The sequence below is a fragment of the Erpetoichthys calabaricus genome, chromosome 6 (assembly GCF_900747795.2).
Source record: "Erpetoichthys calabaricus chromosome 6, fErpCal1.3, whole genome shotgun sequence".
NCBI classification, from domain to species: domain Eukaryota; kingdom Metazoa; phylum Chordata; class Cladistia; order Polypteriformes; family Polypteridae; genus Erpetoichthys; species Erpetoichthys calabaricus.
In genome coordinates, this window is record NC_041399.2 from 54,113,350 (window position 1) to 54,138,651 (window position 25,302).

Below are 25,302 nucleotides of genomic sequence, written 5' to 3' on the forward strand. Positions count from 1 at the left end.
TAGTGTTAAGCTCTATAGCACCCAGAATTTGTAACAACCTCTGTAAATTAATGATATCAGCTGATTGAATTCATTCTTTTAAAAAAACAACTAAAACCCATTTGTTCAGGAAGGCAATTTAAATTATTCTCTTATTTTGACCCTTATTTCAGTTTACCCTCTCTATCCAGGCACTATTTTGTATCACAAATTTTGTTATTTGTTCATGGACTTCTTTTAGTATTTTTGTTCTGGTTTAAAGTCTCTAATTCAAAGCTTTGACTTTCCTTTATCATTATTTAGTGCTTTATGTGAATATATTTGTTTCAGTCAATGCTCATTTTGAATTTCTGCTTAGTTCTTTAAGCATGGGAAATGAACTATATAAATATTATTAATGTATTATTCCATATGCTTTGCCCTCCCCCCACTACAAATGTTTTAACTATCGCATAGATACACAATTTGACCTTTCTGTAAGGTTTTGCTGAAGCAAAACTCTTAACCATTGCAGCGACTGAACTCCTGAATTATTTCACTTTTTCTGTTATCCCTTTCATATTTAGAGAGGTTGGCAGTGTCAAGTTTCTTCATCTGAAATATTACAGGTGTTAAGCCATGTTGTTTTAAATAATTTTAAACTCACGTGGCTATATTCAATCATTCCTATTTAAAATTGCTCACTTACTACTTTTGAAAAATAAGTGAATGAGTAGGAGTGTGGATGGTGAAGTACCCTTAAATGAGGCACATCAATGAATGCTATCCACTTGCTACACTAGAAATAATTCCAAAAAATAACCAGTTGTAAAATGAGGTGAAACAGCTAATAATATAATCAGAAATACTAGAAGGAAAATGTATGAAATTGTAATATTTTGTAAACAAAAACAATTTTATAGAGCAACGTACTTTTAAATACAAAGAAAAAATTAAAATTAGGGAGTAAATTAGACACAAACTAAAAAAAACTATTCAGTCAAAACTTGTAGACAGTGTGGTCTTCTCTGACTTGCATGGGGCATTGCTCTTTATATTCAGATATTTGATGCACTCCATGAGGTGTAGTGTGCAACAATAAAATAAAGATTGCCATTTTTCAACTCTAGTACCCTGCTTTCAAATCCTGGCCTAGATATTGCCTATACAAGGATGGATAGAATTGTATTTGTCACTGGCTTTTAACAGAAACTGAATTAGATTTTATATATATATATATATATATATACACACACACACATACACACAGTATCTCACAAAAGTGAGTACATCCCTCACATTTTTCTAAATATTGTATTATATCTTTTCATGGGCTAACACTAAAGATATGACACTTTGACACAATGTAAAGTAGTCAGTGTACAACTTCTACAACAGTGTAAATTTGCTGTCCCCTCAAAATAACTCAACACACAGCCATTAATGTCTAATCCGCTGGCAACAAAAGTTGAGTTCACCCCTAAGTGAAAAATGTCCAAATTGTGCCCAATTAGCCATTTTCCCTCCCTGTTGTCATGTCACTCATTAGTGTTACAAGGTCTCAGGTGTGAATGGGGAGCAGGTGTGTTAAGTTTGGTGTTATCGGTCTCACACTGGTCACTGGAAGTTCAACATGACACCTCACAGCAAAGAACTCTCTGAGGATCTGAAAAAAAAAAAAAGAATTGTTGCTCTACATAAAGATTGCCTAGGCTATAGAAAGATTGACAACACCTTGAAACTTAGCTTCAGCACGGTAGCCAAGACCATACAGTGGTTTAACAGGACAGGTTCCACTCAGAACAGGCCTCGCCATGGTCGACCAAAGAAGTTGAGTGAACGTGCTCAGCATCATATCCAGAGGTTGTCTTTTGAAAATAGACGCATGAGTGCTGTCAGCATTGCTGCAGAGGGTGAAGGGGTGGGGGGTCAACCTGTCAGTGCTCAGACCAAACGCCGTACACTGCATTAAATTGGTTTGCATGGCTGTCGTCCCAGATGGAAGCCTCTTCTAAAGATGATGCACAAGAAAGCCCGCAAACAGTTTGCTGAAGACAAGCAGACTAAGGACATGGATTACTAGAACCATGTCCTGTGGTCTGATGAGACCAAGATAAACTTATTTGGTTCAGATGGTGTCAAGTGTGTGTGGTGGCAACTAAGTGAGGAGTTCAAAGACAAGTGTGTCTTGCCTACAGTCAAGCATTATGGTGGGAGTGTCATGGTTTGGGGCTGCATGAGTGCTGCCAACACTGGGGAGCTATAGTTCACTGAGGGAACCATGAATGCCAACATGTACTGTGACATACTAAAGTAGAGCAAGAGTTTTCCCTTCGGAAACTGGGCCGCAGGGCAGTATTCCAACATGATAACGACCCCAAAAACCTCCAAGATGACCACTGCCTTGCTAAAGAAACTGAGGGTAAAGGTGCTGGACTTGCCAAGCATGTCTCCAGACCTAAACCCTATTGAGCATCTGTGGGGCATCCTCAAACGGAAGGTGGAGGAGCACAAGGTCTCTAACACCCACCAGCTCTGTGATATAGTCATGGAGGATTGGAAGAGGATTCCAGTGGCAACCTGTGAAGCTCTAGTGAACTCCATGCCCAAGAGAGTTAAGGCTGTGCTGGAAAATAATGGCAGCCACACAAAATGCTGACACTTTGGGCACAATTTGGACATTTTTCACTTAGGGGTGTTCTCACTATTGTTGCCAGCGATTTAGACATTAATGGCTGTGTGTTGTGTTACTTTGAGGGGAGGCCATATTTACACTGTTACACAAGCTGTACACTGACTTCTTTACATTGTATCAAAGTGTCTTATCTTCAATGTCATCCCATGAAAAGATATAATAAAATATTTACAAAAATGTGAGGGGTGTACTCACTTTTGTGAGATACTGTGTGTGTATATATTTATATTTGATGGCTGAATGTAAAATATTCTGTGTCAGTATGAGAGAGAATGTGCAGCATTGTTTGTAATGCCTAGCAGTTTTGTTTTCATTGTCCATTGCTACTACCTCCAATGGACTGAGAGTGCATCCCATAAATGATCCTTCCCTTCAATTTTCTTGTTGATTCTGTGGACCTCTCTTTAAATGATATTAAACACAAAACACAGCAAAAAAAAAAAAAAAAAAAATGTACAATATGTGCAGGATGTCACTATCCATATCAAAGGAGCAGACTCTGATAAGGGTCTGCTCTGCCCTTTCTTAAAAAGTTATTCTGCATTACAAGACCAGTCCAGCCTGGTACTGACATAGACCCCAATGTATCTGTAGTACTGAACCACCTACACAAGCACTCCCCGAGTAGTGACAAGAGGCTCTTCAGTATGGTGAATATCAATAACCATTTCCTTGATTTTGCAGATGTTATGCTACAAAGAAACAAAGTTCTCCACCTGACTCCTATACTCTGTCACATCCCCTTTATCAATACACCCCATATGTGCACAATCATCTAAGAATTCCTACAAGTGACATTACCTGGTGTTAAATTTATAGTCTGAGGTGTACTGAGTGAACAGAAAAGGAGACAGGACTGTTCCTTGTTGTGCTCCAGTGTTGCTCACATCAACATCAGACACACAGTCCTCGAGTCTCACAAATTGAGGTCTGCCTGACAAGATAGTCCTTTATTCAGGACACCATAAGCTCATCCACCTGCATATATCTGAAATTACCCCTTAACAGGGATTGCTGGACGGTATTGAAGTCACTGGAGAAATTAAAAAAAAAAAAAAAAAAAAAAACATAATCCTCACAGTGCTTCTAACTTTGTCCAGGTAAGAATAAGCCTTCTGGAGGATATAGGTAATTGCATCCCAGCAGTCCCTGAGCCTCACCAATTGGAAAAAGTCCACTGTCCAAGACACCAGAGCCTCATATCCACCTGCATATCTCCGAGCTTACCCCTTAACTATGTCAAATTTGATTTCTATGCAGGTTCTCCAGTTACTGCCCACATCCCACTGGCATGATGGGCTATTGACTGGAATCTCTGCATAGGCTCATATTGTTAAAACGTGCCTTACGTTGACCTACTATCCCACCATATGTTGTTCCTCCAACGCTGCCTAAATAAGCCTCGCCTCCAGAAAGAGAACAGGAGCTTTCATAAAATGAATGAACGTCTGAGTTTTCAGGCTCCTCCTGGAGTCTGTCAATATCGCCTTCTTTAAAACAGTAGTCCATTCATGAGTTGTATTATGACATTCTGCTGAAGTCCTTCGGATGCTGCATGCTTGTAATGGCGCTATAAAACGAACAAGACAGAAAAGCTGAGCCCCATGACTGGATAGGGCTGGGCGGTAAACCCCTGTCAGCCTTTAAGATGATGTTGCACAACCCCGGTTAATACTAACCAAGGCCATCCTGCCTGCAATGTTTTAGGGTGGTCGCCCTATTTTCTTAATTTGAAATACCCAGCGCGTGCCTCCCGGATGTAATCTTAATGACAAATGACAAGCTGGCGCACAGGGGACTCGTCTGGTGTCTGCCACCACCTGCTTCTTCCTCGTCTGGGGCACACGCCCCGCTATCACTGAGGCTACCTGGGGCGCCATTCTAAGCAGGCCGCCCGAGTCACCTCAGCTCACCCCTTACTAGAAGATGCACGGCCGATCTCTCCATTATAAAAAAATCTTTTTGACAACTTCTCTTTTCCTGGCCAGGCTAACACAAGGCCGTCGCCGCCTGCCTGGCACAACCGGCCACGCTGATGGTGTGTCGCGGGCACAGCCGTGCCTTCCAGTACGATCCTCTCCAGGTTTGCGGAGCAAAACAACTGACATGACGTGTGCCCAAGCAAAACACCTCCACCCTCCCACCCCGGGTCGACAGCACCTTACCTAATGCCACTTCACAGGCTTTGCGCAGCTGAGAGTGGTGAGCCTTCTTCACCTCCTTATCGGCTAAAATCTTCTCCAGAGCCCGTGTTAAAAACATGTTTTTCGTCTTTTTCCCCTCATACATGACGCGCTGAAAGAGGGCTGATAAGGGCGAAGACAGAGTCCAGGGATGGGGGAGTGAGGTAGGGCGTATTTCTCAAGCTACCTCCCGGGGAAAAGAGCAATACGCCTGCAAGCTGAAAGTGAACAAAATAAATAGGCGAAAAACATAAATAGAGACGGAGACGCTTTCAACTGATACGGATATCCTTCGGTTTTTTTTTTTTTCACGAGCAACCTGCCTGCGCCATGTTGGAAGGAAGCGACGTCACGCACGTCAAAGCGGCCGCAGTGAGGCGAGGCAGGAGGTGGGAGCGGCGCTCCTGGTTCCTAACGTACTACTCGCTTGCATTTTTACTTCCTTCTTCATTAATTCATCCAGTAGGCTGTGCAACGGTGGGAGGCGGTTTATAACCTTTTGTCGACGGGAACTAGGAAGTCCCGTTGTCATGGGCACGGATTGGGTCGCCAATTTCGCGCAGATCTTGCGACGGATTGGTGGGTTGCGAGAAACCGACCAATCGGCTCACGGAGCTGCGCAGTCCGGGGCAGTAGCGGCTCGGTGAGAACGCGACCTTCCTCTGGCGGTGTCACTCAACAGGCTCGGCAATTTTCACTGTGTCGCAACTGAGCTGACGACAGCGGCTCACCTTTAAGCTTCTTTTACAGCAGCACGTCAGACCTGCGGTGTAATGGAAAATGGATAAAGGCCAGCCCAAGTTGTAAGTCACTTCCTCTGTGAGCTCACCTGGTTGGAACAGGGCACTCTGGATCTGTGCCCCAAGCAGGTAAACGGATGTTTTGTAATGAGATGATGTTTCTATAAAAAGGCACTATACAAAGTAAGGTGAGGCCTTTCATTTGTTAATCCAGAGGCCATTTCTTTGCTACCCAGCCATACCCATTTTTTTTCCATTTTTCAGGATGTTAATTTTAATTGCTCGCCCATAGGTTTCAACTACCTAGAGAACGAATAGAAAAGCCACAGTATTTAATTAATGTCACCCTTATTGTCCACAAGTGGAAATCCAGTCAGCAACATACAAAAGCATATTCCTACATGCAAGGCATGCAATAAAATACAAAGTAGTAACATATTTGTATTGTAGCACCAGTGTTGAGTGCCAGAATAGATCCTTAGCTCTTTACATGGCTCTTTTAGGTGGCTTGCTATCCTTAAAAGGATTGTCCGGCTTTGCCGCACTAGATGGAATTCGGTTTGCAAAACTGCAGGCTTGCCGTTTTTGTAGGCACCCCTGCGGCTGACTCAGAAGTTGCTCATCCTATCCAGTAGGTGACTTATCTCTGGTTGTCAGTGCAATTAAACAGAATTCTAGAATAATTGCTTATTTCAGAAAAGTTGGATATTGCCAATTTAAAAGTTTTTGTTACCCTTGGTATAAAACTATTTCTACTTCTGTTTTTAATTTTTGCAGTAGGTATTGCCTTCCAGAAAGTTAAATATGGGAAGAATTATTTAAGCATTGTGTCTGGTTCTTTACTATCGTCCCCAATTTTAATTTTGCTCATTTGTTATACAGTTCTTGAAGCCCTAATTGCAATTGCCCACAAAGACCAGACCATAATTGTATTATTTTCCCTATTTTATTTTTTATTAGTCACACACAGTCCTCTGAACCAGTCCAGGAATAAATAAGGCAGTATGACATGTATAATAGTTCTGTAAGCCGTCTTACTCAACTGTCTTAATAAATTGCTGTGGTGCTCTCATTTTTCATACATTTACTGAAGTTTTTCATTAAAGTTCAAGATATTATCCATCATAGTTCCCAGGTACTTAAAACTACTAACTCTCCCAACTTGTTCTCCCCTGAGAACCAGTGGTTGTACTGGTTCAGCATTCTTCCTAAAATCAATGAGCAGTTCCTTTGTTGTCCTCATATTTACTTGAAGGTTCTGTTTCTAGCACCGCCTCTGCATCCGCTCGGACCCTTCCTCAAATTGTGCTGTATTGTTAGAGGTGCCAATCAAAGCTGTAGCATTAGCATCCGTGACAGCTACAGAAGTGATTTGTATAGATGGTGAAGAGTATGGGGCTTTGTGGAGCTCCTAGCAAGGTATAATAGACTGCAGAAATAGAATAATCATGCTTAACAAACTGCTTCCTGTTAAGGAGAAAGTCCATAATCCATAAATTGAGATAGAAGTCCACATACATGTCATGTAATTTACTGTAAATGATTTCAGGCTTTATGCAGTTAATCTTCTTTTATATATAAAAGAAGATATATATATATATATATATATATATATATATATATATATATATATATATATATATATATATATATATATATATATATATATAAAGGAAGAAAATGAGTCACATATCTTAAAATAGTTTTTTCTTCAGCTCCTACCGGGTGTCATCATTAGAGGAAAATGATTAGACATATAGGAATCAAAGGCAATATATAACAAATGAAGGTTGTAAGGTGGGGTGGATTAATAAGGTGTGGTTTGGAGGGAAGTCTTGTTTAATATGTGGATGTTCTTCTTTTTAAGCCTGCATATGCTGGGTTCACGTCCAGGTGTCTGTTAATGGCATTTTCGTTTGATAACCACAATTCAGCTAGCTCTCTAGCACTTTTAAAATATCAAGATCTGTCAATCTGTAATTTAATTTCTCACAAACTAATGGGACTATGACTTGATATGTTGTGGAAATTCAAAAAACATTTAATACAGCATCTTTGGCATAGTGATCTCTTTTTCCTCAGGGCACTGCATTCTTTTAATGTGGGAAGTGACATCCTTCACATCTTCTATAACTCTGTGATGGCCAGTGGGATTTTTTATTCTGTGGTGTGCTGGGCTGGTAAAATCACTTCACGAGAGGCCCATGGAATCAACAGACTAATTAAAATGGGCAGGCTTAGTTATAGGACACACTGTGGACCCCTTGGAGTTAGTAGCAAGAAAGAGAGTTAAAACAAAACTGAGTGCCATTATGAACAATTCTGCACATCTCCTCTCAAACACACTAACATAGAGGACTTTCAGTCAATGAATTATTCAATAGAAGTGTATCAAGAAATGCTACAGGGGCTCCTTCATACCAACAGCAATACGTCTACATAATGCCTCAGTGTGATGGTGATTGCAAAGTCAGAAGTTTTCTTTCTTTGTAGTCATTCTGGTGTATATTTGAGAGGGGCTTGTTGTTTATCAGAATTTTAATAATATTACTGTATTTATTTTAATTCAACTTTTGTAAAAAGCAAAATTTCCCCTGGGGACAAATAAAGATCGATCGATCGATCTATCTGTAGATAGATAGATCGATTGCAACTAGTGCAGAATGAAGCTTTCAGAATCTTAACTCAGAAAAGAAAATCAGAGCACATCACTCCACCACCACCACCTAATCAAAGCACCGTGATGTCCCTACATTGATGGATTAAAGGCCAGAAGTCCACATGACCGTCATCATCAAATTCTTCCATGTGAACCCTGAATACAATGAGGACTGATTGAGGTCATTTATGTTAGATAGAATGCCTAGAGGGGGCTGGGCGGTCTCATGGCCTGGAACCCCTGCAGATTTTTTTTTTTTCTCCAGCTGTCTGGAGTTTTTTTTTGCTTTTTCTGTCCTCCCTGGTCATCGGACCTTACTTTTATTCTATGTTAATGTAAAGTCTGTCTTAGAACTGTATATATACACTGACAATGTCAATAACCTTTATTATTATAACTTCAATTCAAGGTAGTTAATTTTTTTAGGTGGTGTGTGTGTTTGTGTGTTTGTATGTGTATGTAAGTGTGTGTGTGTGCATAATTATAATATCTATCTATCTATCTATCTATCTATCTATCTATCTATCTATCTATCTATCTATCTATCTATCTATCACACTACCTTATGAAAAGAAACACTACAAAATAATTTTGCTGATGCAGACACCATTTCTTTCCAAACTCATTGCAGCCATTTTTTTTTCATTTTAAAGATGTTTTTAGCCTTGGGTTTCATTTACTTAGAGATTTCCAAGGATGATGGAAAATGCCCGTTCTTATAATTTTACAAGGTAGACCAGGTTTACCAAAGATTTTTACAGCTTCCTTTCATGAACATGGGGAAGTGGAAAGAGTGCACCTGGAGATGCTGTGTGATCTTTATGATTTACTTTCAAAACAGGCGAAAGTCTGATGATAGAGGCAGCCTTTAATATACAATTTCAAAATCTAATACTCCCACTGATGATCCCACACTCCCTGTGGTGGCACTAGTCCTCTATGCCCATTCAACCCCAGTTTATTATTATATAAAGTATTATAAGATGATGTATAAAACAGTGATCAGACCAGCATTGTTGTATGGATCATAATCCTGGGTAGTTAAAAAGATGCAAGATAGGAAACCAGGCGCTACTGAAATGAGCATGGTGAGATGGATGTGTGGAGAAACAAAGGTTGATAAGATCAGGAATGAGAGAAGCAGAGGTATAGTTAAAATTGAGGAAATCTCAAAGAAAAGACAGCAATGAAGGGTAAAGTGGTATGTGCATGCCATTAAAAGGGGAGAGGAGAATCATGGATATGGAGGTGTTAAGGACAAACAAAGAGAAAGAGGATGGACTGTGTGACGGTGGATCTAATCATGAAAGGGGTTTCAGGTAAGGAAGTGTACAACAGATAAGAATGGAGTAGTGCGGTCAGATGATTCTCTATGAAAATGGAAAAAAAAACTTGAAAGAAAGAATAACATGGTATTGTATGGACAATGACATTTGCCATTTGGTGTCCCAACTGTACAAACTGCATGTTCTCTCTGTTTTGCATGGCAGTTTTACAAGGACATTGGTTTGACAGAACCCAGTAAGTGTGAATGTGCCCTGTGGTGGAGTGGTGTCTCTTCCTTTTTACTCTGTCAGGGTTAACTTGCTTTAGCGAAAATGCTCACTTCCAGGAATAAGGGAAGCACACATGTTGTTCTTAAGTGTTGTTTTGCTTTTAAACAATATTGTGACCATGCTTTGTAGGGGTGGCATTTTAAAAATAGAGCTTTTCCCAATGTAATCATTGAGTAGAGAAATGTATATGTCATTCAGCTAGTGATGGAACTGCAGCAAGGTGCTGGACCTGGAACTGACACCCACAAGGCCAAATGCTCCTTGTATGCAGGGAATCAGTCAGTTACAAAATAGTGACTTTGGCAACACTTGGGCATGCAGTAGAGATAAAATGTTGATAAAAGGTTAATAAAACAGATTTTGATTTTTGAATCATATTAGGTTGTCAGTCCTTTTTGGGGTGTCCTTGGGATATTAGCTTCTCGCATTCAGCCACATAATATTTTCTGATTCAGATCTAAATTTCAAACAACATGTAAATGTCTGGTACAGTCTTGTTTTTATCAACATAAAAAATGGGCATGTTTCAGCCAGGATGTGTTCCCTGGTTTATATTTATTTTCCTTTTCTTCACTTTCTTTGTTTGTTGTAAAGTATGAATATCATTCTATATTTTTTAATTTGTCCATCCATCCATTATCTAATCTTAATCTTATTATCTAATCATTATCTAATATCTAATTATCTAATATCATTATCTAATCTTAATCTTATCATTATCCGCTATATCCTAACTACAGGGTCAAGGGGTCTGCTGGAGCCAATCCCAGCCAACACAGGGCGCAAGGCAGGAAACAAATGCCAGGCAGGGCACCAGCCCACCGCAGGGCACACACACCCACACACCGAAATATATTTGTATTTATTTTATCTTGTTCTCTTATGTACTTTGTTATTTTGGTTGTAACCCAAAGAGGCAGGGCCACCATAATGTGACTACTGAAGGACTGCTCTCATCCTTTCTAGTCTGAAGATGAGTGCGGGTCTTTCAGTAGTTCATTGACATTCTTAAGAGTGCATTAATGGTAAGTATAGAGTTTCTGGTTTTGGATTTTGTTTCTGTTATTTTGGACTGCAAGTTTAAGAATTAGGATTTATTTGCTCTGGATTGCTATTTTGGGCATGTATAGTTTGAGACATTGCAGTTATTTTTGAACTTTAAAAGCCAGTTCCTCATTTTAGGCCTGAATAGGCTGAAAACAACCTGTGAGGTTTGAGGTTAGGCTGACTGGGGTGAGATCTATACTAGGCAGGCTGGGAAAGCCTGACCTGACATGTGAAGCTTTAAGGAAACCTCACACCATCTTCACTATTGTAGCATACCTGAATCATAACAGAAACATACCTAAAGTTAGATTTAATCTGCCTTTTGGAGATACAGAAAAGACCATACATACAGTACATTTATATGTTTATGCCTAAGTTATTGTAATGCTTCACTTTCTAATCTTAATCTTCATATGTTGATTTTTCTTCTGCTTGTTTAGAGTTCTACTGCCAGATTGCTTACTAAGCAAAAACCAACTGCTCATATTACCCCTGTGCTTGTCTCCGTACAAAGGCTGCTAAAAGGGTTTAGAAGTTATCTTTAATACTATACAATACATTTTTTAATTATATACAATTCTAAGCCCTTATGAGACCCAACAACACCCAAATCACTGTCTGTCTAGGTAAAGTAGGGGGTTGAAGCTTCTGCTAATAAGGCCCCTAGCCTCTGGAGCAGACTTACTTTTAGCATTAGATCACAGAGAGACAGCCCTTGTTTTAAAATCACATTTTATTACTTGTACACTGTGATGGACAACTGGGTTGCATATGTGTCCCATTCGAGATAAACCCTGCTCCTTGACTCAGCCATGAGGCTAGCATGGCATGTCACCTTGAATGGACTGCCATCTGGTGGGGTTTGATAGAAGACCCTTATTCAGCTGGAAATGGAAATACTGGGGGAGATAGCTTTTCAAGATGGTATGCTCTCCCAATACAGTAGTTAGCAGTGCCCCATAAACCGGTGCACACTTGTACACCCCCACAGGGCATACTGAGAACTTTACTCCCATTGGGTAGCCCTGCTGGGTTCCATGGGTGCTACCAGGGGAAGCTTCAGGAAGGGACTGTCCTGGAAGTACGTCCTTTGGGCAGTGCTGTGGCACCGGAAGTACACCCAGGTCCAGCATAAAAGGGGCTGCCTCTTCACATTCAGGGAGTTGGAGTTGGGCGACACCACTTGCCTAGACGAGTGAAGAAAGGAAAGAACAGAAAAGAAAAGCAAGAAAGTTGTTTATTGTGAGACCTGCTGAAACATATTGCGCTAACAAAAACATTTATTTGACTTAACCCCATATATATATATATATATATATATATACGTTTTTATATATATATATATATATATATATATATATATACAGTTAGGTCCATATATATTTGGACAGAGACAACTTTTTTCTAATTTCGGTTCTGTACATTACCACAATGAATTTTAAATGAAACAACTCAGATGCAGTTGAAGTGCAGACTTTCAGCTTTAATTCAGTGGGGTGAACAAAGCGATTGTATAAAAATGTGAGGCAACTAAAGCATTTTTTTAACACAATCCCTTCATTTCAGGGGCTCAAAAGTAATTGGACAATTGACTCAAAGGCTATTTCATGGGCAGTTGTGGGCAAGTCCGTCATTATGTCATTATCAATTAAGCAGATAAAAGGCCTGGAGTTGATTTGAGGTGTGGTGCTTGCATGTGTAAGATTTTGCTGTGAACAACATGTGGTCAAAGGAGCTCTCCATGAAGGTGAAAGAAGCCATCCTTAAGCTTCAAAAACAGAAAAAACCCATCCGAGAAATTGTTACAATATTACGAGTGGCAAAATCTACAGTTTGGTACATCCTGAGAAAGAAAGCAAGCACTGGTGAACTCAGCAACGCAAAAAGACCTGGACGTCCACAGAAGACAACAGTGGTGGATGATCGCAGAATCATTTCCATGGTGAAGAGAAACCCCTTCACAATAGCCAACCAAGTGAACAACACTCTCCAATGGGTAGGCGTATCGATATCCAAGTCTACCATAAAGAGAAGACTGCATGAAAGTAAATACAAAGGGTGCACTGCAAGGTGCAAGCCACTCCTAAGCCTCAAGAATAGAAAGGCTAGATTGGACTTTGCTAAAGAACATCTAAAAAAGCCAGCACAGTTCTGGAAAAACATTCTTTGGACAGATGAAACCAAGATCAACCTCTACCAGAATGATGGCAAGAAAAAAGTATGGAGAAGGTGTGGAACAGGTCATTATCCAAAGCATAGCACATCAGTTGTAAAACACGGTGGAGGCAGTGTGATGGCTTGGGCGTGCATGGCTGCCAGTGGCACTGGGACACTAGTGTTTATTGATGATGTGTCACAAGACAGAAGCAGCCAAATGAATTCTGAGGTGTTCAGAGACATACTGTCTGCTCAAATCCAGCTAAATGCAGTCAAATTGATTGGGCAGCATTTCATGATACAGATGGACAATGACCCAAAACGTTCAGCCAAAGCAACCCAGGAGTTTATTAAAGCAAAGAAGTGGAAAATTCTTGAATGGCCAAGTCAGTCACCTGATCTTAACCCAATTGAGCATGCATTCACTTGTTGAAGACTAAACTTCAGACAGAAAGGCCCACAAACAAACAGCAACTGAAAGTCGCTGCAGTAAAGGCCTGGCAGAGCATTAAAAAGGAGGAAACCCAGCATCTGGTGATGTCCATGAGTTCAAGACTTCAGGCTGTCATTGCCAGCAAAGGGTTTTCAACCAAGTATTAGAAATGAACATTTTATTTCCAGTTATTTAATTTGTCCAATTACTTTTGAGCCCCTGAAATGAAAGGATTGTGTTAAAAAAATGCTTTAGTTGCCTTACATTTTTATGCAATCGTGTTGTTCACCCCACTGAATTAAAGCTGAAAGTCTGCACTTCAACTGCATCTGAGTTGTTTCATTTAAAATTCATTGTGGTAATGTACAGAACCAAAATTAGAAAAAGGTTGTCTCTGTCCAAATATTTATTGACCTAACTGTATATATATATATATATATATATATATATATATATATATATATATATATATATATATATATATATAAAATCTTAAGCCTAAAAGTGCAGCGATTTTATGTGATATTTTTTGTCATGCTTTAAATCGGGCTTATTTTAAAACCTACATATATATGTTTGGTATCATTCTTTTCAGAATTTATCGAACTTTAATGTGATGTTGTTAGATTTTCAGATTATTGTTCTGATTTTAAATTTAAACTAAAAAATATCAAGAACTCACGTCCTGCGAGACAAGAGTTTGTGCCAAGAGATTTAGCCACACCCGGGGCCGGAAATAAAAGACAAAAAAATAGATGACAAAGACAGCTGCTGTACAGGCTTTTAAATGTTTGAAGTGCTGCGTGAGATGCAGATCACACAGCATGGCAGCAGCAGCAAGCCAGCAGCTGATCGAGCATAGAGGAGGTAAAAAAAAAGCTATTTGTTTCCCATTGTATCACCGTTTAAGAGGGGGTTTCAGAGGAGTGATCGTATCTCCTTGGGGTGCATTCAGCCCCCCTCTTCACAACGTTAGCAGCAAAGATCCGAAGTGGCTGGTGCGTAGCGCAGGCCAGGGGGGTTGGCAAGCGAAGCGAGCAGGGGGTAAGCCCCCTAGTTTGTGTGTGTATATGTATATATTTAATTATTTTTAGCCAATTTTATTTTATGTTTTTGGGGAGACTGTATATTTTGTCATTTTGTTTATTGTTAATTTTTATCTTAGTGTTCTTTGTTTCCAGTTGTTAAGCATTTGCTATATATATAAGAATATTATAGAACTACTGCAGTGCACTGGATGTAGAGGCCACTGCAAAAAATTGTAATGATTTTATGCAAAAATGCTAGAGAACAAAAATAAATAAAATTATGTCTGAAACCCCTTTATTAAAGCATAGCACAATCAGAAGTGTATGTATTGCTGCTGAAGCTGTTTTATATTACTGTCTTATACTGTACTTCTTTATAATCAATTGCACTAACTAGTTTTCTTTGGCCATAACTAACTAACTTTCTTCTCTTCGCACTTTCTGTGGTGGTACTTGGTCTACTTTAAAGTGGATTAGTCATCACCGCAAATGGCAGACCTGTTTTCAGACTTCCTTCTGCCTAAAATAGTCGTTGTTTGTCCCTAAAGTGAGCTATACCAGTTGGAATTTTGACTTAAAGCCCCCCTTTAACAATATATTCTGGATGTACATACTGTATGTGCATGTATATTTGTATATATGACATGAAACTAACAGGAAAAATGAGGACACATAAGAAATGAAGAGTTGTGATAGCTGACGATTTAGCCATACTAGATATGGAAGATGAACTGCAGAGAAGCATATGGAATTGGCAAAAGGTTCTAAAACACTAAAGGATTAAGTGTAAAAACTAGAAAGACAAAAGTATTGGTGTTTAGTAAAGAAAAGGATGAATGAATAAGTAGGTGTAGAGCTAAAACAGATGAACCACATCAAATTTGTGTGCTCTGTGTTTGAGGCAAAAGGAGGCTGTGAAACATTAATCAAGAAGAGAGTTACAGCAGAACACATAAGTGCAAACTGTGCAAGACAGTAGACTAAACAGTGTTGCTCAATGGCAGTGAAACTTTGGCCAACAGAAAGAAAAAGAAGGAGAAGCTGCTTGTCAGAACAATAATACATATGCTAAGTGGGCTGTTGGGGGTCTCTTTAAGAGAAAGAAAAACAAACAAGGAAGTCTGCCAAATGGCAAGAGTGAGATTTATTATGGAGAATGTTGTGGAAAGTAGAATGAGGTTGTTTTGGAAAAGCATGGCAGCGGCCAGTGGAAGACAGAGGTTTAGGTGGAGGGACTTGGTGGCAAGAGATTTGAAGGTGCTGGGTCTGAGAGCAGAGGATTTAGCAGACAGGGATAAATGGAGACAAATGATCTGAATGGACAACTCCCAACTGTTGGGGGTGGTTTCAAATAAAAGAAGATGTGACTATATTGCATGTACAGCAAGTTGACCTCATACATGATTTAGATTAAATTAGAATTTATTGTCACATACATTGCAAGAGCATAGTGAAATTCTTCTGCCACAGCTGAGGGAGATTGCGGTGGGGGTTTTGGGTAGTTTGCAGTGAAGTATATCCAGGCAGTTGAACAACAATATGGTGTATAAATAAATACAATAGATAAGAGTAGCAGAAAAATAGTACAAATGCGCGCACACACTGCAAAAAAACAGAACTCTACAGACAGATCACAAAATTAACAGTAATGAGAAAAGTGCAGGTAGTAGTGCACATGTAACTTACAGCAGAATTACACCTAAACTAGCAGGTGGGTACAGTACAAGATGGGAAAGATCAGGTTACTGAGAGTGCAATGATCTTATGGCCTGGAGGAAGCAGCTGCCCATGAAGACAGTGATGTTTGTGGTGGAACTCCAGAGGCAGATGTGAAAATGTGATAAAGCTGGATAGCTAGCATCAGAAATGAAGTGACTGTGATGTAGCTGGTCAGAATGCTTTCAGTATTGCAGCTGTAGAAGTTTGCTAGTATTTTGGTTCCCACTACAAAAGTATTTAGCCTCCTCAGGTAAAAGAGCCTTTGCTGACCCTTTTTGAGGTTGCATCTAATGGTGAAATACCATGAAAGGCTGTTAGTTGATCTGCTAAGGCCTTGTCCATACTTCTACCATTTTATTTAAAAATGGGAGTTTTTAAATTTAAACAATCTCCGCAAACAGTCCTTCCCCTTCTTTCCTGTGAGGTGAACTCATGATGTTGGGAGTTACAAGCATCAAAGTCTACTGATGAGCTGAACAGAAAACTCCATTTACTCATCTGACTGTTTACAAAAGTGTCTCTGTCCATAATGAAACACTCATATGATGCAGAACTTTGCCTACACCGGGCATGAGCACACCGGCAGAAAACTCTTAGCTGTTTGAAAACACCAACAGCGAAACTGCGACAACCCCCCTCTCTAAGACAGACAGGCAGGTATAAGAATGGCTGCTGTAAGGTACTCTGCTGAAGTTTTCATTTGGCTCAGTGCAAAAAAAAGACTTTTATAAACTTTCCCTAGAAGTTAACCATGCATGTAATTGACTCTGCTGTACGATCTGAGTATCTTGGGAAACAATTTATTTTTTTTATTCTTTTACTGCATTGTACTCGGCACATAACATCACAGACAAGAAATTACTATGCAGGTATTAAAATGAAACTCGTGGGCTGCAAGGGCTTTTCTTTAGAAAAATAAAAGAATAAACTGAACCAAAATCAACAATCATCCTAAACAATAGGCACGGATGTGTGTTAATTGAACCCTGCATGTGACTTTGTTTTCATCTTGTGCTCTTTTGTGATGGCAAGAGCTATTCTATATTAGCATTAAACTAAAGATGACAGCATGCTGAATCTGTAAAGGTGGACAAGGATGATCTTAAAAGTAGAAATACAAAATGACCATTGTGCACAGCTCAGTCAGAAAGGAAGGACACAAACACTAATAACCTTCAGAATACAGTTTATGCTTTAGATTGCTGGTTCACAGCTCTGAAGTTTTAGGTTCAAATCCCGAGCCCGGGTATCGCTGTAGAGTTTCTGTATTCTCCCTGTGTCTGTGGGGGCTTTCTCTGGATTTTCTGGTTTCCTATCACAGATGTCAAATTGTGACTCTTAACTGGCCCTGAATGAATGTAGATGTGGGTGTCAGTGTGCCCAATGGTGGACTGCCACACCAAAGTTTCCTGCAAATCCAAAAGGAAAATATACATTCAGTTTTAAGCCTCAGATGGCTGTATAAGAACCGTGGCCAAAGAATCATTGTAGTGAAAGGCTCAGAGTCAAAAAGTAGAGTTGTGGTTAACTGTAAGGTGAGTATTACGTCTAACTGGGGCAACTGGGAGGAGTAGGCTTCAGATCATGCAATGCTGTTTTAATGTCAAGGTGTAAAAAAGCACACGCACACTCGCATCATGGATCGTTCAAAATAAGTAAATAACTTACTTTACCCAGCTTCTCCCATTATGGCTACAACGTGAATTATTAAACCACAATGAATTTCATTCAGTTGTACTTTTCTTATTGAAAACATCCTTGTTTAACAGAATGTGGGTATGAAAAGAAATCCGTACTGTTGATTCATACATTTATATTTCTTGTCTTGAAAATTAAACTGTCTTAACCTCTGTTGCAATGCTAGTGAAAATACAATGAACATCCATCCATTTTCCAACCTGCTGAATCCAAACACAGGGTCACGGGGGTCTGCTGGAGCCAATCCCAGCCAACACAGGGCACAAGGCAGGAACCAATCTCGGGCAGGGTGCCCACACACCAAGCACACACTAGGGCCAACTTAGAATCACTAATCCACCTAACCTGCATGAACATAAAATTAATAAATCCAGGCCATCGATTTCAAATTCATTTTTACTTAAGGACTTGGATTGTGTCCTCAGCACTGCTTCGTCCACGCTGAAAGCACTTTTTCTAATCCAGAGCTATGGAAGGCCAGAGCCTAAGCAGGAAGCATTATATACTGGTCAAGAACAAACCCTGGATGGGGTGCCAGGCCATCACAAAACATATTCAAACTCATACTCACTATTACTGTACTGGCCATCTTACAACATCAGTCTGCATTACTTAGGGACTTTAGAAAAAACTCAAGTCTCTGAAGAAAAACTCACAGGAAGAACACACAGACTCACAGTGCATAAATACTGTATATATTAGCTGTGCTACCCATCTAAGATGGGCATTAATGTTTGTAAGGCACCGTATATTGGAATGTATTTTTTAATTCCAACAATAGGTGCACCACAAACATCCACCTTAATAAAAGGGAACATGTCTGAGGGTTTGTTTGTCCATCTGGTTGCTATGTCTGTTATTGCAATAGATGGCACCTAACAAACATTAACCATGCTTTTACCAATCCCATACCAATCTGCATAAATCAGAGACATATGTATTACATGGTACACTGTTAACATTAACGCTGAGGTCTACATTGATTACTTAGATTTTAATCCACAGTTAGTTTGTAGTCATAAAATGCATTACCACAAATGTCAGTGATGCGTCATCTGTTAAAATGACAAATGCAATGCATAAATAAGTCTCTGTTATATGCCATTTGGAATGGAATTTGTTAAAGCAGTGATATTTGTGTTGCATCATCTGTTGGAATGACAGACACATAGCCACAGGACAGTGACATGGATACACAGACATCATTTTATTAAGGTGAACATATACAGTAGAACCCCGATTATCTGAGGTAACGTGGACTGATGCGACCTTGGATAGCTGAAAACTCGGATGAAATGGTTGGCCACTGCAGTGGCGATGCTGCACAGAGGAAGTGGGGGCAGACAGAGAGAGAGAGAGAGGGATAGATCTGCTGATGTTACTGGGAATGTGCACCACTCACTGTGGTCAGAGATGGATTCTACATAGCTGACTGATGGAGCAGTCCATTTAGCTCATGCCACAGAGCACTCATTTCTGAGCCAGAGACCAGGGGTTTACAGCTCACCACGGTGCACATCTTCGAAGTGAGATGCTTCCAGGTGTGAGTCCATAACAATTCAATTGGCGATATGGATGGGACTGGCACTATGGACAGGTGGAGGGTAGTGGTGACACTGCATAGAGAAGAGCAAGATCAGCTGACATTACCTGAGACACGCACTGGGCGGCTGATAGATGGAGCTCTAAATTTAGCTCAAGACACAAAGCACTGAGCTAGAGAATATGGGGGTCACAGTTCCCACCGGCAGTTCACCACAGTACTTTGAAATGCATAAACAGAAAAATCCTAAGTGAATGAAACAGTACATGTACGCAGTCAGTGCTGGCAACACACTGACAATACATTCTTGAGGGAGGGGTGAGTGTAGCATTTACACACTCAGTAAAGTATTCACGGCAAAGCTTTTATGAATAATAAGAACAGTTGTGTGTTATACTTACAGGTTTGCCTCATTGTTTTGTTTTTCAGTTCTTAACCTACCTCTGTTACAAACTGAAACAAAAACAGGTAGAGAAATGCTAGCAGCACCAAGCTTTATTAATCATTAAGTCAACCGAGGACCTAGAAAATTAAACAGTGGGGAAAAAACAAACAAAATATTCTTAATGGGTCTCAGCAGGAAAAGGACAGCACTGTTAACAGCACTTTAAGAAGAATGTCTATTTTCATTAGAGTGAAAAAGATTTAATTTCGATGATCATTTTTACCACAAATGCCCAAAACATGAAAATTCTGCTACCAAATTGTTTACCAGTTGACAGCTCAACCTACTAGTAAAACTTTGAAAAATGGGTAATAACAGCATTGGGAAAAGGCAGCAGAAAACAAACAAGCAACATGGCACAGAGGAGTAACGTCCCATAAGATCATTAAAAACTCAAAAACATTTTCCAAAAAGTCTTTTTTTATGTTTCAATAAAGTATCTTCAGATATCTTCAGATATTTTCAAAAGGAGGATATTTAAAGTAAGCTGTTATAGTAAACAGCTGAAACATTAGCTTATGTATCTGTTGGTTGATGTGAATTCAAGTGCAATAACATGGAAGTCAACTTTATAATTGCTCTGTTCTTAACAACTGACAAAGCAAAGTGAATGAGGTAAAATTCATAAAGAGGTACAATGGAAAGGCACTAGCTGTAAATTCAGAGTGCTTTCTAGCAATTGGAATTCCCATTGATCAAAATTATGGCACACAAAATGAAGTAACTGTTTCATAGTCAGACATATTTGTGCCCAATGCAACACTCATCCAGGACCTTCTTGGGTTTGAAATTTCAAGTCTATTACTTGAACGCCTTCAGGAAATTCATTCTGACAGCAGAACTGACGTATTTTAGGGTACAAAGCCTCTCATCACTCAGTGGTCTCAATGCACTGAATAAATGGCACAGACATATTATATAAGTGGTCAGTGTAACATGCCACATGAGGACACAACATTAATACAAAAGGCCAAGCAATGAAGGCTCTTGTTATGTTTAGCACAGTTTCCCTATTTGAGCACATTTAATGTACTTACAAATCTCTGTGTGCAATGTGTTAAAACATTTGTATTATCTTATGCATATTGTATAGTACGTTATTTTGATATGACTTGCTTTCATAAATGACACACAATTATTTTAATAAATGATATTTTTTGGATTTTTGTAATCCTTTTTGCAGTATCCACATACAACTTTTGCTTTATTTGGCATCTTGAAAATTCTCACATGAAACGCATTTTTCTTTTTTTTGTTCATTCTAAAAACATTGATTTTTGATTTTAATTATACTTTACATATTTGTGCATTTGTCACACAAAAAGAAAATAATTATAAAAATCCAAAAAGTGTGATGGTATTTCCCAAACCTATTGCTGTAATAATAAGAAAATAGTTAATTTTTAATATTCTTGGAACAATTTAAAATCTTAATTTTTGATATAAAAATAACTAATAGTATCAAAGGTAGGAAATTAAAAATGGACGTTCCTTCTCCTTTTCACTATTTTCCATAAAATTCAAGGCTGGAAATTAATCTTGTTCTGAGTGATGGACTGCCTTGAAGAGCACTTCTTTAGCAAATTTAGAGCAAGAGTTTTGACTGCACGCATGGTTTCAGTGCAAGTAGGATTGATTAAGAACTCCGGGAGCAAGAATCCAAAATAGCCAGTATCACGCAGTTCAAAGGCAAATGCATAGGGAATGCCATTCCTGTATGCCCAGTCCATAGAACTTCCAGAACTGAGATCTGAAATAGACAAACAGAGATTATGGGTGAACACTGTTGGATCTGCACCATACTGCACATAATGCATGCTACATACTACACACTCCTACTGCCCCTGTTAGAAGTCACTAGATTACTGTAACAGCGCTGACGAGTGGCATCAGTCTGGGAATGAGTCACCTGGCATATGAGCTGGTTTCTATCACACAAATGAGTAGCTTCAGAGCAAAAGTTGCATACAGTTAGGTCCATAAATATTTGGACAGAGACAACTTTTTTCTAATTTTGGTTCTGTACATTACCACAATGAATTTTAAATGAAACAACTCAGATGCAGTTGAAGTTCAGACTTTCAGCTTTAATTCAGTGGGGTGAACAAAACGATTGCATAAAAATGTAAGGCAACTAAAGCATTTTTTTAACACAATCCCTTCATTTCAGGGGCTCAAAAGTAATTGGACAAATTAAATAACTGGAAATAAAATGTTCATTTCTAATACTTGGTTGAAAACCCTTTGCTGGCAATGACAGCCTGAAGTCTTGAACTCATGGACATCACCAGATGCTGGGTTTCCTCCTTTTTAATGCTCTGCTAGGCCTTTACTGCAGTGGCTTTCAGTTGCTGTTTGTTTGTAGGCCTTTCTGTCTGAAGTTTAGTCTTCAACAAGTGAAATGCATGCTCAATTGGGTTAAGATCAGGTGACTGACTTGGCCATTCAAGAATTTTCCACTTCTTTGCTTTAATAAACTCCTGGGTTGCTTTGGCTGTATGTTTTGGGTCATTGTCCATCTGTATCATGAAACGCTGCCCAAGCAATTTGACTGCATTTAGCTGGATTTGAGCAGACAGTATGTCTCTGAACACCTCAGAATTCATTCGGCTGCTTCTGTCCTGTGTCACATCATCAATAAACACTAGTGTCCCAGTGCCACTGGCAGCCATGCACGCCCAAGCCATCACACTTCCTCGACCGTGTTTTATAGATGATGTGGTATGCTTTGGATAATGAGCTGTTCCACGCCTTCTCCATACTTTTTTCTTGCCATCATTCTGGTAGAGGTTGATCTTAGTTTCATCTGTCCAAAGAATGTTTATCTAGAACTGTGCTGGCTTTTTTAGATGTTCTTTAGCAAAGTCCAATCTAGCCTTTCTATTCTTGAGGCTTATGAGTGGCTTGCACCTTGCAGTGCACCCTCTGTATTTACTTTCATGCAGTCTTCTCTTTATGGTAGACTTGGATATTGATACGCCTACCCCCTTGGAGAGTGTTGTTCACTTGGTTGGCTGTTGTGAAGGGGTTTCTCTTCACCATGGAAATGATTCTGCCATCATCCACCACTGTTGTCTTCCGTGGACGTCCAGGTCTTTTTACATTGCTGAGTTCACCAGTGCCTGCTTTCTTTCTCAGGATGTACCAAACTGTAGATTTTGCCACTCGTAATATTGTAGCAATTTCTCGGATGGGTTTTTTTCTGTTTTCGCAGCTTAAGGATGGCTTCTTTCACCTGCATGGAGAGCTCCTTTGACCGCATTTTGTCTGTTCACAGCAAAATCTTCCACATGCAAGCACCACACCTCAAATCAACTCTAGGCCTTTTGTCTGCTTAATTGATAATGACATAACGACGGACTTGCCCACACCTACCCATGAAATAGCCTTTGAGTCAATTGTCCAATTACTTTTGAGCCCCTGAAATGAAGGGATTGTGTTAAAAAATGCTTTAGTTGCCTCACATTTTTATGCAATCGTTTTGTTCACCCCACTGAATTAAAGCTGAAAGTCTGCACTTCAACTGCATCTGAGTTGTTTCATTTAAAATTCATTGTGGTAATGTACAGAACCGAAATTAGAAAAAAGTTGTCTCTGTCCAAATATTTATGGACCTAACTGTATGAATTCCAACTAGTATGTCAACAGCGAGCCCTGCATCAATGGACCATGACCTACCTAAAAGAGAGATGCAAGAATCTAATGGCATTGGTGCTACATTGGTGGTTGCAGTGGGATAAGGAGAAGACCTAAAATTCAACTTAGCAAAGCATCAAGTGCCGTGGAGACCCAACATGGGCTTTTCTGAGGAGCAGCTGGAGAATTTTGACGCTGATATCTGGGATATGGAATGAAATCTGCAGCATCAGTGCAGGAGGGAAGACATCTTCACCCCAGATTTCCATCTGCTAAGTGCACAGTTGTTGGTGTAGCTTCTGGCTTATGGGGCTGGGGTAAAGAGTGACAGATCACATGCCACGGACAGCAAGTAAACAGAGTGAGACAGATTAGGTGGCGAGACTATGCAGGAAAGTATTAGGTAGATCATACAGGTATTATAGAGCAGCCGTGGAGGGAGGGTCTCAAAGTTCACATCTGGACCTGGAATACAGTTTGTAGTTGTCAGATCAGTAATGGATGACAGCCAAAAGACCGTTGCATCTGCAGCTCCACATTTGGAGGTTTGCCTGCCCACATAAAATGGACGATCACAACTTAGAAGTTCAGTATATAACACCCCTGCTGCACTGCATGACAATGTCATACTCAATATCCCTACTGTGCCATCTGATAAGGAAGCACTCAAGAGCCCAGTTGTTATGTCTTTGTCAATGGTTGCATGACCACAATGGAAATGAAGACCACCCAGCCATTTTCAAGAGTTTTTTTGCCATTGCAATAAGTTGGAAAAGGTTGCTGGGTATGACAACTTTGAAGAAAGGGTTATGTAATGGTGCTGACAAGATGCATAATGAGTTATAATATGAGGTATAAACTGAATGAGCTGGCATTCCACCATGCAAATGAGTAGCTTCAGCACTAGCTGCAGGGGAGCTTATAAAATGGCAAGCCTGACAGAGTTGCATTTGAATTCCAATTAGTGTGACAATAGCAAGCAGTCCTTCTGAAGACAGTGAGCTTCCAGGAAGGGCATGTGAACGACCCATTGCCACACAGCATCAGTGTGATGCCACAATTCTTAATATTCACTTTCACTTGTAAACAGATGATACTCAGCTATATCTGTCCATCGTTCCAAATGTCATTTTCCTGTTGTGTTCATAATCAATGAGTAATAATTACTTGTCTTTGAATAAGAAAGAACAGAAATGTTATTAACCGTTTGGAAAGACAGAGACAACATTAAGATACTGTCAGGTTTTAAAACAGTTGGCCTAAACATTGTTTTACTGAATCAGCACATAGTTTTGCAGTTTACCTTTTGCTACACACATTACATATTTTTTCTAGCTTTACAGTTGTTATATGTAGGAGAATCAAGACAATTTCAAAGTATAGACAATACAAGAAATTTAATTCACATATTTATTTCTAGTATAATTGACTATTACAATGTATCATTCACTGGCTGTTCAAACCATTTTCAAGGTAGCTTTCAGTTAATTCAAAATGCTGCTGCCAGAACCATTTCTAGAATTAGAAAATAACTCCTCATAACTCCTGCCTTTGCACTGGCTTAGGGCAGACTTCAAAATCCTTCTTCTTAAAGCTTTTAATGGCTTTGGGTACTACTCTACTTACTTATCTGACCTTATCAATAGATACTGTACATACCAAAGTATGCATTGCAGTCATAAGATGCCGGTCTGCTGAGGATTCCAAAGATTAATAAAACAACAGTGGGAGGGTCACCTTTTTGATACAAAGAACTCAAAGCTGTGGAATGATCTGCCTGCTTGTGCAAAAGATTATCCTTGGGC

General features: G+C 39.5%; 2 protein-coding genes and 1 long non-coding RNA gene across 5 annotated transcripts in view; 1 reads left to right on the forward strand and 2 right to left on the reverse strand.

Moving 5' to 3' along the window:
• arfgef1 (ADP-ribosylation factor guanine nucleotide-exchange factor 1 (brefeldin A-inhibited)) overlaps nt 1-5,215 on the reverse strand; it is a 221,967-nt gene extending 216,752 nt beyond the window's left edge. For both annotated transcript variants that reach the window (XM_028803601.2, XM_028803600.2), the window contains exon 1: nt 4,819-5,215. In XM_028803601.2, coding sequence (XP_028659434.1) covers nt 4,819-4,942 — 124 coding nt within the window. In that variant the 5' untranslated portion in view covers nt 4,943-5,215. The remainder of the gene's footprint in view (nt 1-4,818) is intronic.
• Nucleotides 5,216-5,234: 19 nt separating this feature from the next.
• Nucleotides 5,235-25,302, forward strand: part of LOC127528420 (uncharacterized) — a 43,109-nt gene continuing 23,041 nt past the window's right edge. The window contains exon 1 of one of the 2 annotated variants that reach the window (XR_007935317.1): nt 5,235-5,705. This is a non-coding gene — a long non-coding RNA (uncharacterized LOC127528420). The remainder of the gene's footprint in view (nt 5,706-25,302) is intronic. The other variant, XR_007935318.1, reaches the window with a different exon arrangement.
• The window catches only part of cpa6 (carboxypeptidase A6), a 132,426-nt gene continuing 126,870 nt past the window's right edge, over nt 19,747-25,302 (reverse strand). Inside the window, exon 11 of the mRNA XM_051929173.1 lies at nt 19,747-21,611. Coding sequence (XP_051785133.1) covers nt 21,382-21,611 — 230 coding nt within the window. The 3' untranslated portion in view covers nt 19,747-21,381. The remainder of the gene's footprint in view (nt 21,612-25,302) is intronic.